The 15484-nt window shown below is 32.5% G+C and overlaps 1 protein-coding gene across 9 annotated transcripts in view; it reads right to left on the minus strand.

The window, feature by feature from the left end:
- Positions 1-15484, minus strand: part of LOC118199468 (RNA-binding protein Musashi homolog Rbp6-like) — a 1078296-nt gene that overhangs the window by 42785 nt on the left and 1020027 nt on the right. For 6 of the 9 annotated variants that reach the window (XM_085822044.1, XM_085822041.1, XM_085822039.1 and 3 more), the window contains exon 11: positions 12221-12295. In XM_085822044.1, the coding sequence (XP_085678170.1) occupies positions 12221-12295 (75 nt within the window). The remainder of the gene's footprint in view (positions 1-12220; positions 12296-15484) is intronic. The other 3 variants (XM_085822043.1, XM_085822045.1, XM_085822040.1) reach the window with 1 other exon arrangement.

Consider the following 15484-nt stretch of genomic DNA (forward strand, 5'->3'; position numbering starts at 1 on the left):
TTTCACAAAGAATCAGTGTGTATAGATGTGACTTGTGAATAAGTACTTCACTTTGAAACTTTCAGTAACTGATAGTTTATTGTTAATTGCTATTCATTGTCAACTTTTTAAAACGTTTATATTAATTAGAATGGTATATTAATAGAATAATATTTATGTATATAGGTTTGAATTTTTTTTTAATGTTCAGAAAAAATGTTTAATAAAACTGTAGATTTATTCAATGAAATTTTTACTCGGAGTAAATGTTTGAAAAGAAGATAAATTAAGATTTATAGATATGCAAATGATGAAATTTCAGGGAAAAATTAAATGATTTATTTTTCACATCTGATTTGTGCAAACTCCAATGTGATTGAGAATTTCAAACTTTAGCTATGGCTAGAATATTTATATTATTGTATCTTTTTCTATCTTTCAAGATGTATTATTTCGTTAGTGAAGCATTAAAGTTTCCTTTACATTGAGTCAAAATAAATTTATTCAAAATTCACTAAAAATAAAGAATTAATGCACAGATCATTTCTGCAAATTGAATAAGATTTATTAGCTTAAACTTTTAGTTGCCTTTTGCAAGCTTAATTACAAAAAGCAGAATATAGTTATGAAATCAAAAAGAAATTATGATTCGTTAAGTTCTTTTATCGAGAAATATAATCATTTATTCCATATATTTATTACCATTCATGCACGAGTTTCTTCCTTAAAATTAAAGATATAATCTTAACAATTTTCAGTAATATTTTATTACATAAAATTTGTTTTGAATTTTAAAAAGCTGAATTGTTTGATCATTTTATAAAGTGCTTAACAATTTAATTTGCAATTAAGTGAAGAATTCAGTAAGATCATTTAGTTCTGAAACAAAGTGCAGCTTCTTATTCATAAAGACAATTTTGAAGCATTATGTGCTTATGTTGCATAAATAATCTCACTAAAGATGGACAATGATCTCAGCTCAAAAACTGTATCAGAATTTTGGAACTTATAAATAATATATTTAAATACGAGAACTTGGTCTCAAAAATAATACAGTAAACATGCAACTTAATATTTATTTCCGTAAATGACAGTTATTTCTAACAAGCAGCTGCTCAATGTGTTAGTGTTACTCGTGAAGCTTAAATGAATAAGGTGTTAATTATATAACAGATAACAAGGACATGCTGTAATATTGCAAAAAGGATAAATACACGCGTAATCAATTAAATAAATTAATCCTTTCAGCAGAGTTTATTTAGATTAGCTATATTTACTAACTGAGCAAGATTTATTGCAGAATATTAGCAATATTCATTGTCGTTTAATGCACTTAAATATCAATTATTGTAGTTCTTTATTTAAATAACCTTTAATTATTGTGCCTTACATACATCTTTTTTTTAAAATAATTCCAATGTTTAAAAACCAATCTTTCAGCATAAACAGAGTCCAGCAAAAGGATATTCCCGTTTTAAAACAGAAGTATATATAAAAAGGCAACACAGATCATATCCCAAATTTTATTTTACCATCATAAAGAATAACGATTGCCATTATTTTATTTAAAAATAATAAATATCATCCAAATATTTGCCGTTATAAGCTAATTAAATCTCATTCAAACTTCTGGTTCGCGCGTTTGCATGAGGTGGTCTTGTCGAAAAAACTAGAAGCTTTCAGTTTCTCAATAATCTGCAATCTATGTTTAAAGATTTAAGTTTTTAGATATTCTTCGGGAAGGGGATATCTCATTGTCAAGTCGTGGAATATCACATTGTGAAATGAGTCATTCTGGAAACATTCTTCGCAGAGTTAACTTAGGTTCATTGATACTTCCCTGTTTAAGCGGTCACCGCAAGAGCTTTAGCGAAATTAAAAAAAATATATTTCACGAAGACTAGAAAAATACTATAACAGCCTTTAGAAAATGAAAAACTCCAATGTACGGGAAAAATACAATTCATTTATCTTTGCGGAGGCTATAACCCGATAGTTATTACTGTAATAGAATCAAATATTGGTACTTTCTCATTCATCCATATTTAACTGTTTACTGCACCATATAGCGAGATAAAGCCCAACAGTATATGGAACACGAAGCGGTAGGAAATAGAATCCTTGGACATGAAACTTATCGGCACGAAGACCTTTTTTTCAATGCAATGTTTCGCTTACATCTCCAAATACACTCATGTCCATAAATTAAGGATAATGCAAAATCAGGCAAAGGAAGAGTTAGAAGCAAAACAAATTTGACTTATTTGTAACAGTCTGCCTTGAAATTGTCGTACCAGTGGCTGAAAAGAGCTGACGAAACAGGTCGGACGCTGTGCTCCGCCTGTTTCTTTTGGCAGTAACTGCCAAATACCGGTCCTCATTCGGCGTTGTAGCTCTGGGCCGACCTGTGCTGTAACGTCTACTTACATTATCATCATCTTGGAATCCTTGCCAAAGCCTGGAGATGACACTCTGGGCAATTCCAAGTTCGTCTGATACTTTCAGTTGGGTACGCCCAAATTCCAGACGGCCGATAATTCTACCACGTAAAAAATCATCCAAATGCGTCCTTTGTGTCATAACCATTCGGTTATTGTACTGAAATGCTTATAAAGCGCCTGCGATCAATTTTACTTCTTTGCCTGTATTCCTTATATATCACTCTCTTACACTCTCGTCATTGTTACAACCATCGGTGTCATCTAGTTACTTCCTGAAATTTGCATATGATTCTTGAAGATGTGTGTAGTGATTTTACAGGTGATATATTTATTTTAGAGTTCGATTTCCGCGTGACTCCGAATTATCCTTAATTTATGGACATGACTGTACTTTTATCTCCCAATAAATTGACGGTCAGTTGTACTTTTCGCTGAGTATGCAGAGTTCGATATTTCTGAAAAGAAGAACTCTGATTCCTTTTTAGAGGACGGAGAGTTAAAGACTGTTAACACTTTAGAGGGAAAACAGAACGAAGAACAGGAAAGAATGAATAATATTGCAAAGGTTAGGTTAGGTTATTTTAATTACGGCAAAACCTCGAGGGCTATCTGCCTAAGGGGAGGGATGCCTTGGTGGAGGACTTTCTAAGGGAAACTGGCTCGTATACACGTTACACATAGGGAAAACCACGAAAACACCCATGCAGCCAGCCCGTTCGCGGGATTCGAACCTCGGACCGAACTACCAATGTTCAGCGACTTTACCGCTCGACCGCTGGTGGGCTAATATTGCAAAGAAACTACTAATTATTTTCCATTTTATGGAAAATTAAAAGTAATCAACATTTACGAAGAAACAAAAGTCATGCGGTCAAGAAATGATGTCACGCGGTCTAAAACAAGTGTGAAATATGTTGCATGCTATAAATATAACAAAAAACTATTTTTTTCCAATTGCTTATAAATACGAAATTGTAAATATTTCAGAGGACGAAAATACTGAATTGACTATACGTGGATAACTTCGTTATCAAAACTATCTGAAAATTAAAAACGTTGCATGTTGAAAATCTGCAGATTAAATATGCCAATTCTGACGACTAATGCTCCGATTTTGACGAATGACAGAGGAGGCCGCTTTAACAAGGAAATACCAAATCATTTGTTGTAAAGGCTGTGGCTCCAATCAGGGCCGGCGGTAAAGCTGGTACAAGCAATGCATCCACAATGGAAGGCAAAATTTTAGAATTCAGAAATGTAACAGGCGGCTAAATTTAGGAAATGTAAAGATTGGACAGGACGGCAAAGAAAGCTTGTTGCTAGTCTTAGCTCCAATAAGTGCATTTCCTAGATAGTTAATACTAGGCCGAAGGAAATTGTGGAACACCATGGTATACTGCTGATATGTAACACAGAACTATACGCGTTTCTTTTTCAAAAATATAATGGCCCTATTAGTTAAAACATTGATGGCAATCGAAATGGCATGACTTGTGCTGTTCAAATACACAGCGCTTTCGTGCAGTTATTTTACTAACAAAATTGTGTATTTCTTAATTACTTTATTAAAAAATCAAAACTAGACTCAATTAAGGATAATGTTAAGACAATATTGAAATACTATGCTGTCCAATTTCATTACTGTGAAGTCCAATTTCATTACTGTGACCACCTGTCAAAAATCAGAATAACCACCTTTCACAGCGCAGACCGCTTCCAGAGTGCAGGAAGACAGTCAGTGAGGTTCTATAAGGTGATCATTGGAATCGGCATCGTGGTTGAGGATCCATGGCGCGAACAACCCAATCGAGAGGATCACAAATATTTTCAGTTGGGTTTATGTCCGGGAAGTTTGGTGGTCAGCGAAGCACGATAAACTCATCCTGGTGCTCTTCGAACCACACATGTACACTGCGAGCTGTATGACATGTCATACTATCTTGCTGATAGATGTCTTCGTGCTGACGAAGTGCAGTCTGCATGTAGGGGTAAACATGGTCCGTAAGGACACATATCATCCGCCTTCCACAATGATATGTGAATCCGGGAAATGTCATAAAAACATTCACATACCATAATGCTCCCTCCCCCAACTTGGACTTTTCCGAAAATTGTTACAAGATGTTTGTTTTCAGACGTTTCACACCGTATACGCCAACGTCCATCTGTCCAATGGAAAATAAAACCTGATTAATCGGAAACAATACTCAGCACAGGTGCATTAACCAGGCGGCTGCTGCGGAGGTCCATACGCAGCAAAGTTCGCTAAACTGTTGTTCAGGACACACAGTTGGTAGCTCCTTGGTTCATTGAGTAGTTAGTTGTTCAACGTTACAAGTCCGAACGCATCTCGATAGCCGTCGTTCACCTCTGTTATCTATGCTCGAAGTGCACCATATTTGACATGTCGCTGATTTTGGATAGTGCCGTTTTGCCATACACGATATATTTTTACCACAACGACACCTGAATAGTTTACAAAATTAGTCGTTTCGGAAATGTCTGGTCCTGCTACCTGCTTTCTGTGACTGTTATTTCAGGTTGATGCCGAAAATAGGCGGTGTTCACATTAATGCGACCGGACTGTGTATTTATACCATTGAAGCAAAAAACTGCACAACAGCCAATTAAAACCGTGGAAATCATTTTGCCGGACCTTGTATCATACTGTTGAATTAAGTAAAAAGTATCATTCTATTTTGAAAATGTTCGTATAGAATGCGTAGGTAAAAGAATTTGTTTACATGCATGCAAAGCTTTAATGTAGATCAGGTATGGTGCTGATTTTATAATTATTTAATTCTTTGGAACTTTAAAATTATTTCGGAAGTAAATTAATGAGACTGGTACAACTGTGGGCGAGAGATTCAAAAATGGAATAAAAGCTTAAACAATTAATAGGCATTGAAAGAATAATTTATTTTAAACACATTCGATAACAACAAGTAGCACAAAAGCGAATTCAAAAAATCAAATGATCAACAGTATAAAATGGATGACAAAGCAACATATCATAATCGCGAAAACGGATAGCAATTTCTCAGTCCATTTTTATAATCGTTTAGTTTTTTTCAAACCAATAACAAAACAGCAAACATATTTATGCAGCAAAATGCTTTGAGTGACTCCGAAAAAGATTCAGTGATATTGGAAAATAAATATGGCATTTCTTTATGTATAAATAGAGATATATGTATATATTTTTTCACTCAACGAAATAATATCATGTAAATACTGCGCATAACAAGATGGCATAGGCTTACAATACGTAACAAATGGTTGGAACTAGATTCGGTAGCAGAATAACATTTCAAACAACCTGAAGAATCTCTTACAATTAGTGATTAAATAATTGTGGCTCACAAATGTACAATTTTAAAAAAATCTACAAGACGGTGCCTAAAGGATAATGCCCCAACATAAAGCTTTGAAAATTTAATTAAAGTTTCCAGCTCGGAAACAAATTTTACAATCCAAAAAAGGAATGTGGAAATTTGCATAAGATTTTGTATTTATCGACACTAAATTTTAATTTATTTTAAACAATTTCCTATAAATATGCAATGCGATATGAACTAGATACACATTTAAATATCATCAGTATGTTTGAAAAGTACACTAAAAGGTAATATACAAGACATTAAGTATTAGAATATAATAAGAATCAGATCTCAGATTATTTAATCACGTTATAACAAAAATGGTGACAAAACAAATTCTGAAAGTGTTAATTTTTTTTAATTCAACGCCTCGTAGTTCATTTGAAATACTGAATTTTTACGTCATATCGGAATCAACTAATCATATAATTTTGAGATTTGAAATCAAGTGAATGACTGGCATGCTTCAACAGAACGCTAAACCAGTTTACACTATACTAATATTTTCATTACTTTACTATTTTTAGATGGAAAATTCTTATATTTTTTAATTTAAAAATATCAAACTTATAAAAAAAGGAGGTCATAAAATATTAAAGAAATTTCTCGATTTTTCTTTGATTTCAAAATTATAAGCGTTTTATTTTCACAGCTGCTTCTTTCAAAGTAAAATGAATTCTTTAAAGTTTATTTCTCGCATCATTTATTTTACTGAAACTTCCTTTAATTCTAATATTTCCTAGCAATATTTCCGCTACTTAGTCAAGTCTTCAATCAAATGATGGCAAAATACATTTTCTTAGAATAATACTAATTAGAATTTGAAACAATAAGTTAATGGAATTATTCCTATCATAACAAAGGCCTAATAATAGAGCAAAACTATCTAAAAGTAAAGTTAGAAAACGTTAAACTGTGCTTTTTATAATTACAATGGAGGTCAGCTGCATAAATCTTTACATTACTACTTCATGTTCTTTGTTTGAAGCCAAAATTTGGTGTCCCGAAGTGAAGAAACAAATGTGAGCCACAAAAGAATATTATTTCATTTTCTTTTCTTCCGAATCTTAACCTTATGAACAAATGTGTAAATGGAGGGCAACAATAATGGCTCAAGGAAAACGGAGCGGCGGAAAGCAATGCAATATTATGCCAAAAACAGATTCAGAATGCATTGCAATTGAATGGCTGGAAGCAGCGTGATATGTCCAGAAAAATAGACAGAAATGATTGTTCCAAATCAAAACGCACGCTGTTCATTAACAATGGATGACCGTAGCAAGTCAAGCTAAGAAGCTAAACTAAGGACGAGTAGAGGGTTACATCTTTTATGACGGATTCACCTCCCGTGACATTTCAGTTCGTGTTTAGTTTACTATGCATTTTAATGAAAATATCTACCTTTTTTAACTGCTGTCTACCGAAACACTGGACTTCGGATACAATAGTACAAAATTTACAAATAATATACACATATGTTAATACTAAAGATTTCAGAGTAACGTTATTCGATAAAACACAATTGAAATCCCACGTGAGGTTTTTAACTATAGTATCGAAACTGGACATGCAATATTATGTGCATAAAATTTACACATAGTGTAAGACTGTAAGATATGCTAAATAGTAATATATTTATATATATACGCTAATAGATAAGACATTTATTCTGGAATACATCGACTTAAAAAGCTGCTTTTTTTTAAAGAGTCCTCAACTCATTATCAAATTTTTAAATTAATTGCACTCTGAGACAGAAAATAAGTATTAGAAAACTAGAAAGAAATGCGAATAGAAACCTGGATAGAATAAATCCAGAATTAAATATTCGTAAAGCATTAAGTATTAAAAAAAAGGGGGAATATATTGTTACCTATGTGATTTTTCATATCGCGAAGAGGACAAAATTTAAGAAACTGCAACAGCCATTTTGTCAAATATTCCAGAATAACTCATCCGAATCCTTTGTATTCCTTCCTTCCTAGACTGCTGATACTTCACTCTACACTTGTAGGTTACATTAGGTGGCTAGATTAAACATGCATGTTTGGACTTGCAGTGCTAGCTCCTTAAACACTTCTCAGTTCTACGCTGTTCTAACAAAGGATTCTAAAACTTGCACTGTAAGCATTTGGAGAAAATCTGAGGTATGCTGCGATATTAAATTACCACGTCTTCACTTTTTATTGCTGCTATATCTACATCCTACCAAAGGATGTTCAGAATTCAGAAATTATTTAAGAATATCCATCAATTTGATAACTACATTTAGCGGTTTTTTAATCCGTACCCTCGTTTTATCCAGACACTTACAGAGCAAGACAGTATATCAGTATAAGTAAGTAGTAGCCACAGTTACAAAATTTATTCTACGTCTAAACGTATAAATAGTAAAAACGGGAAAGCCTTAATTTCGGCCGACTAATACTACTATATTATTTAGAATATGGACGCTATTTGGACGTTTCTATGTAAACAGTAGAGTCAGAATATGAGCACGTGTACAATGGAATAGAAGCAATTATAAACAAGAAAATCATATTCTCCCCAAAGATGGCAAGAAGAAAGAAATTTCATGAGCATGCGTTAAAGAATCGGCGAATAGTTTTTGTTTCAGTGGAAAGAGAGCCGGTGCTAAGGGAGATTTAAATAAAATTCATAATAGCAATTACATTGAAACATATAATTTTATAATGCAATATAACACGGTTGGTATTTTTTCAGATAATGGAAACATTTTAAAAACCACAGAAGAAGAATTTATTCACTCACAGTAAATGAAGATGTAATGTATTGATATGCCTTGTTAGTCTGCCTGTACATGACTACAATGTATGGAGATTTAAATAGGAAATATATTACCTTTTCCAAAATTTAATAACAATAAAATAGAAAACAGAAAAAAATAAACAATAACACATTATTATAAACAAAATATATAGCAGACTTTCACAACAATGTGTGTATTATTTATCAGAGAGAAAAAGGGGGAATAAGACAGATTTAAATTAAATATAATTTTATTACTAATATCCGTTAAAATGTTTGGAAGCATGTCCATTACCTATGCATTTGACTCTAAGTAGCCTGACCTATTTATTTAATACATAGTTAAGCAGAGGGGAAAAATATTCATTCAAAAGGCAGTTAAATGACTATAATATTAGTTAATGAAATTTTCAGCTGCACATAAACAAGAATAAAAACAAATCTTTAGTTTTTATTTCAAAGAGCTTTAAGGAAAAAGAAAGGGTGCATATTAAAAAATGAAACAACAAGCAACCTATATAATATGGATTAAACAGATTAAAATCAAAATATATCGCAGACAAATGTGATGGAAGACAACAGAATGATTTTTAAAACGAGAGATATCCCAAGTAGAAATCTTAATAAACAAAATGAAATTAAAATGTTGACAAAACAATGTTATGTTTCGAAGCACTACCTTAACACCAGCATTTCTTTCCCAAATCTAAAACAAAGTTTGTATCACCTTCCTCAATAACAACAAACAAGCCACAGCATTTGCATTTGGCCGTAGGAGTTGTACCATAATTACAGTGAACAGATTTCAGGGAAAACCCAGGGGCTCTAACAACGCAGTTCCTTGCTTTCTAAATCGTAACCATGATCAAACTGGAAATTTCCTTTTGATGGCTCAACTTCCAGGTGGTTAGCCAATAAAACCGAAACAAATGGAAACAATAAATGATCCATTATAAGATTAAAGTTTTCTCTAGAAGCCGTAACCTAATTACAAGCGTCCTTTAGAAGAAAAAAGAACATTTCAGCAAACTATGAATTTATGTGTTTCGCTAGTTTAGAAGGGAGAAAGAGACTCCCTAACTAAATTTCTTCAAAAACGTCAATAGATCTGATGTAATTAATCGTAACAGCCATCAAGATTTAAAGTAAAATACTAATTTGAAAATGCTTGGTTGCTGATGATACGATTGCGAAAAAATTTCATTAAAAAAGCAGAATTAGTTCAAAATTTTGCATTACTATCATCCTTAACACAATTTTACTACATTCATACACAATTTTTCCAGCATATACTTCAGTAATTCACTTCTAAAACAAAGTCTCTGTAAGAATTTAATTATTTGCTTCGGGAGTGGGAAAGAGTTTCATCGTTAATAAGACAACAAATGTTTTCTTCCATCATGTTCTCGAAAGATGTTAAAGTAAAATGGGGAAAATTATTTTATAACATCAGCGATTAAAAACTCTGAAAATGGCAAGCATTTCTTAAAGTATGCCGTTGATTAAATAATCGAAGTTAATATAAACATATCCATTGTAACTAAAAGATAAAGCACGCAAGAAGAATAATTTCTTTTTTTATTCGGAAACACCAACAAATATGATTAGATGTAAACAGGTTTTTTTGGGGGGGGGCTAGGAATACCACCCGGAAGTTGGGCACTGAAGGTATCTTCAGTCAGTTTGCTCGCAGCCAGCAAAAGAATATATTGGAATAACATAACTTATACTGAAATTAATATCTGCACCATTCCAGGGTTTCTCTCGAGAACAGAATAATTCAGTGACCCTGATAAAGAACTTCAGGGGTGAGGGATGAAAGGAACAGAGGTTGCAAAGGCCCAGTCAACGGGGAGGCCGACACCCGAAGTTCCTGCATACAACAGACAGTACGTACAGTTGGCAGAATGGGAGAGGGGGAAAGAAGAAGACATATCTTCCCTTTCTCCTTTATGGAGGCATCATCGAAAATTGAAAGGCAGCGACTAAGGCTCAGAGAAAAAGGGAGGGTCTATAAACTCGGAGAATGCAAGGAACATTAGAACTCAATAGCAAAATTTCAGTCGGTAGAAGAAGTAAGGAATGCTGCGTGAATAATTCAGTGAGAGCTATCCTCAAACCACAAATTTAAGGTAAGATAGTTTATTATAGATTGTGACCTCTAAGTTAGGATTTAAAGAAAAATATTTAAATCGGGAGCACTGATCAGAATTCATGATATCTTTTTCACGAAGGGAAGTAAAAAGGAAGTTTTAAAATGGATGGGAGGACGATTTCTAAAGTTTGTTCAACTATATACTTATGCTTAAAGAAACGTATAGATTGAGAATTTACAAGAAAAGGAGAAAACGCCTCTCCCTCCCATTTTGCGGATTGTACAATCTATCATGCAGCGTTTTCAACAATAAATATTTTTCAGTGCCTTTAAAAGTTCCGGTACCTTAACGTTACTGCTGTCAACGCAGAAACATAGTTTTATACATTTGCCAAGAAATATTGACGGGAGTTTAATACACTAAAGACTATTGCTATATCAGACTATTGCTTCAAAATATATAATATATATTTTGAATATTAAATATAAGACTATTGCTTCAAAAGATACTAATAGTGAAGTGCAGTATCACAATCAATAAAATATTTCATAATGTTTTATCTTCGTAGCAATTTTTTCAAAATTAGAGGTTTTTAATTTCAAGCAACTACTCATCGTCTACCCCCTAATAATAATATTAAAAAAATGTGCTGGTTTAAAAAACGAAAAATATGCTTTTGCGTTGCCATTAGCAACGCATCGATACCGGTTACAAAAATTTAAATAAAGATGTATAATTCAATTTATCATAAGAAATTAATAACAGGTTGTTAATAATAAAGTAAAGAATTAAAATATAAATGTATGCACGAAATTAAGTAGCGGTCCCGCTTCCAATTACTACATAACATAAAAAAAGTTAATTTCAAGTATTAGAATTCCAACAACCCGTGCTGCATCTTTTGAAGAAACAGAAATCGAAATCGTCAACAGAGTCTGCCCAAAATTTCATTTCAAAACGCAAATGAATTATCACGGCTATAAAATACTATCACGGCAAATCAGTTCTTGCCCTAATATTTTGATATTATCTTAAAACATGTCGTATAATCTTAAAATTTTTTAACTAAAAATTATTGGTAAAAAATTAAGAAGCGATTAAATTAAAAAAAAAAAAAAAAAACTCAGTTTCTTTACTTCAACATATTTCTTCTTAAATGCGAGTCCTGAAATACTACAGAATAAGAAGTTTTATTATTTTCGTTTTAAAATTATTACGAATATCTTTTTAAGACTGATGAAAATTTCTTTGCTACACATCAACAAAAATCAAAAGCAAAATAATTCGAAATTCAATTGCGCTTTGAATGCAGAAAACTTCTTTTAGAGAGTCCTGTCTAAGACTTACTAAGAGTCTTCTCACAAAATAGGGGTAAATAATAATTAATAAATAAGAGTCAAACCAAAGTGTTCTGGGTGCACGGGTTGCGATATTTAAACAACCAGACGCACCGAATGCAGTTAGAGTTGCAACGCATGCAAATTGCACAACCCCACAGTAGAGTCCGAAGACAAGAGGGGCAGGCAGAGGTGGTGGGGCGGGCTGAAGCTCATACCTGCAAAAGGATAACTGAAGCTTGGATAACCTGGAAAGCCTCCGCGGCCATAGCTGTAAGCTGCAAAGCCAGCTGCTAGAAAAGAGAGAAAAAAAGATTTGAAACATACAGAGAAACATTAACTATAAAAAAGAATAAATTTAATATATATATATAATGAGCAATCAACTTAAAACAAGACCATGGCAGTCAAATCACGTGATCATTGCGAAGAGAGCGAACCGCCGATATGGCAAACAACAGATCCGAAATGGAATAATAACTAGCTTTTAGTTCATCCAAAAATACGATAAATCAGAAATTCAGGTTCACTCCATATTTATTGTATTGTAATACCACACAGAAGAGTTCCGAAAAAATTTTAAAAAATGTTTTGACTTGGTGATTTTGCAAATGACGTTATCTGTCATACGCATAGTAGCTTTTATTTGCAAAGATCACGTGATTTAGGTTTCCTTGTCTAATATTTGTTTGATTTCTCTTCATAGATTACCATATTATTGAATCTAAAAGTAAAACAGAGTAAAGTTTTCTGTTAATGAGTACGTTTACTCCATTTCAATAAAATTACGGATCGAAAATTAAGGAACAAACACAACTCTCATAATATTTACTCAGCTACTAATGTATAGCAAATATACTGGAATGCTTTATTTTTGAAGTATTCAAATATATTTATTTATTTCATTCAGCGTTGGATTTTTATTTTCATAATTTGACATATCTGCCAATAATATAACGTAGTGGCAGTATTAAAGAGTGAAGAATTTAAATTGTAAATAAATAAATAAAATGTAATTATCAGTATTTGTAAAAGTTTCGCGCTCGAATATTTATAAAATATAGCTGATTAAAAAAATCTGAAAGCTTTCAGGTTTTATATTACATCCAAAGGGGCGTTGTTTTGATTTACACACCCATACATGCTTCGATAGTATTTGGGCTAATGTCCAGTTGGGATAAAAATATTTAAAAAGAGCATATCTTTATAATTTCCGAGCATATCTTTATAATCCAGTCTCGCGCGCTGGAGTTATTATTATTTTTTTTTTCCCGTACAGTGTTGCCACTACTGGCATTGAAATCGTAGAGTTTGTAAATCAAAAACTCGTTAAAGTTTTACAAAATATGAAATAGACATTAAAACAAATTCCAAATTTGGGGTTCCATGTTCCTATATTCGGGTGGAGGACTACGTTACTCAAAAAAAAGTGAAACGGACATTTATAGTGAACCAACGCAAAATGCCATTTCTTGAATAGTTGCACTTTCGAGCTAACGCCCCTCTGAGCTAAAATGACTAGACAATAATAAAGGAATTTGAGTTTTTAAATTTTCAGTCACTTAAAAAAAAAGAAATAAGTAATGTTTCTAAATATAATTAGTAGAGAATAATAATTTTTTAATATAAGATTTTATTTCAAAAGAATGAAGTTATGTTTTTTAATAAGCCAAACAACGGTATTTTGATAACAGCAAAATTTTGTATATAAAAATTATGATGGTAATTTCTTATTAAAGAGGTCACCGCAAAAATCATTTGTAGCATTTGAAATTTTCACTTTACAGATTGAGTGATTAAGTTTACGAATTTTGGCGATAAAGTGCGGTGGCCGCTTTAATAAGGAAGTACGAAAACGGCCAACAAAATCCTTAGAGAATCCCATTCATTTTCGTTCAAAGTATTTTACAGCTAAGCAGGATCTACCAATACAGCAATTACGCACCATTACTTCCAAAACTCTCCAGCGTCTCTAACGGCAAACAAAAAGTCGCAATTCCTGTCTCGAAAAACCTAATTCGTCAAAACTCCTGCGGCTTGTTCGTAAGGTAAACGAATGATAAAAAATGAGCTAAACGAAACACTCTTAATACACTCAGTTCTAGCATCTATACAATACTTTTATGGAAACGCATGGGAATTTTTAAATTTTATCGAAATCTAATTTTTAATTAAAGATCTAATTTCAATAGGTGGAATCAATAAGATTAAAAAAATGGTAAAATATGGAAATAATTTTGATTATAAATTAGGAACAGCCTATTTCATGAGGAATTAATTAGGAACAGCCTAGTTCATTACAAATTTGTATTTGCCATTGCGTCATTATTTCGAACGCACTCAAGAACCTTATATTAATTTCGATTAAAGAACATGACTTTCATATAATGAGAAAAGTCTGGCTTACAATCGTACAGTTTCATTAAAAATCAACATTGTTCGTTCAGGCGCGTTAGTATTAAATAAGATGTGTTTTAAAAACACAAACAAGCGATGAAGCAATCTACACAAAATTCAACGACGCGTAAAATATTAATTAGTACAAACTAAAGAAAGACAATTCTGCTCGTAATATAACAAACGCCCAATTAAAAGGGAATAAATTATTTTAACAACTAATGCGTGGAGTATAATTACTGTTGTATTGAATTCGTACTAGCTTTTCTGACATTATAAGTAGCTACCAAACACATGATAATTCGTGCAATTCATTTTAAAGAAACGTGCCTGTCGATTTCTAGTGTAACGTAATTTTTTAAAAACTATAGCGACAGCCACATAATTTCGGAAGTGGTACTGCAGTGATTTCTATTCATACCCCTTCCCCCTAGACGTAATTTCTTTTTCGAAAATCTCCGTAACAAATCCCCGTAATAACTTAAAATGATAAAGGAATAACAGCCAGTGACATGTGAATTATCTCGCTTTAAAGAAGACCGTTAATTTTGTCATCGTCATTGCCTTTTGCAATGACGTCACAGATTTGCAGCAGTGGAAGAGAAATGGTTTGCTTCAGCATAGCGACTGACTGCATCGGTTCTTTAAAGGTATAATTATATCTCTCATTTTTCATTTTGCCTAAGCGAGACGTTAACTAGTCGAGAATAATGAGAAGGATTTACTTAGATGGATATAGGTAATTTATTCCGCCATTTTATTTATTTATTTTTTTTTCTTGTGTTTACTTTTTCATTCCTTATTTCACGCGATTAACACAAAGAATAATTATACGTAGCATCGGCATCTTTTTTGGGGGAAATTTTCTATGAAACATATATGTGTCTAACATATTTCAATGTTAATTTATAAACATGCGTCTTCAAAGTTTTAAGACTAAACTCGTACAAAATCAACCTCCCCCCCAAAAAAAGAAAAAAATTCTTAAGTTTTAGATTTCCATGTACAGTTATTGTATGTTTATAAAACGCTTGACATGTTCTTACAGTTGTTTGATTTCTTCGTAGAACTCTTTGCTTAAACAT

The sequence above is a fragment of the Stegodyphus dumicola genome, chromosome 8 (genome assembly GCF_044657685.1).
Source record: "Stegodyphus dumicola isolate Sdum_Otavi_A_Nest chromosome 8, ASM4465768v1".
NCBI lineage: Eukaryota > Metazoa > Arthropoda > Arachnida > Araneae > Eresidae > Stegodyphus > Stegodyphus dumicola.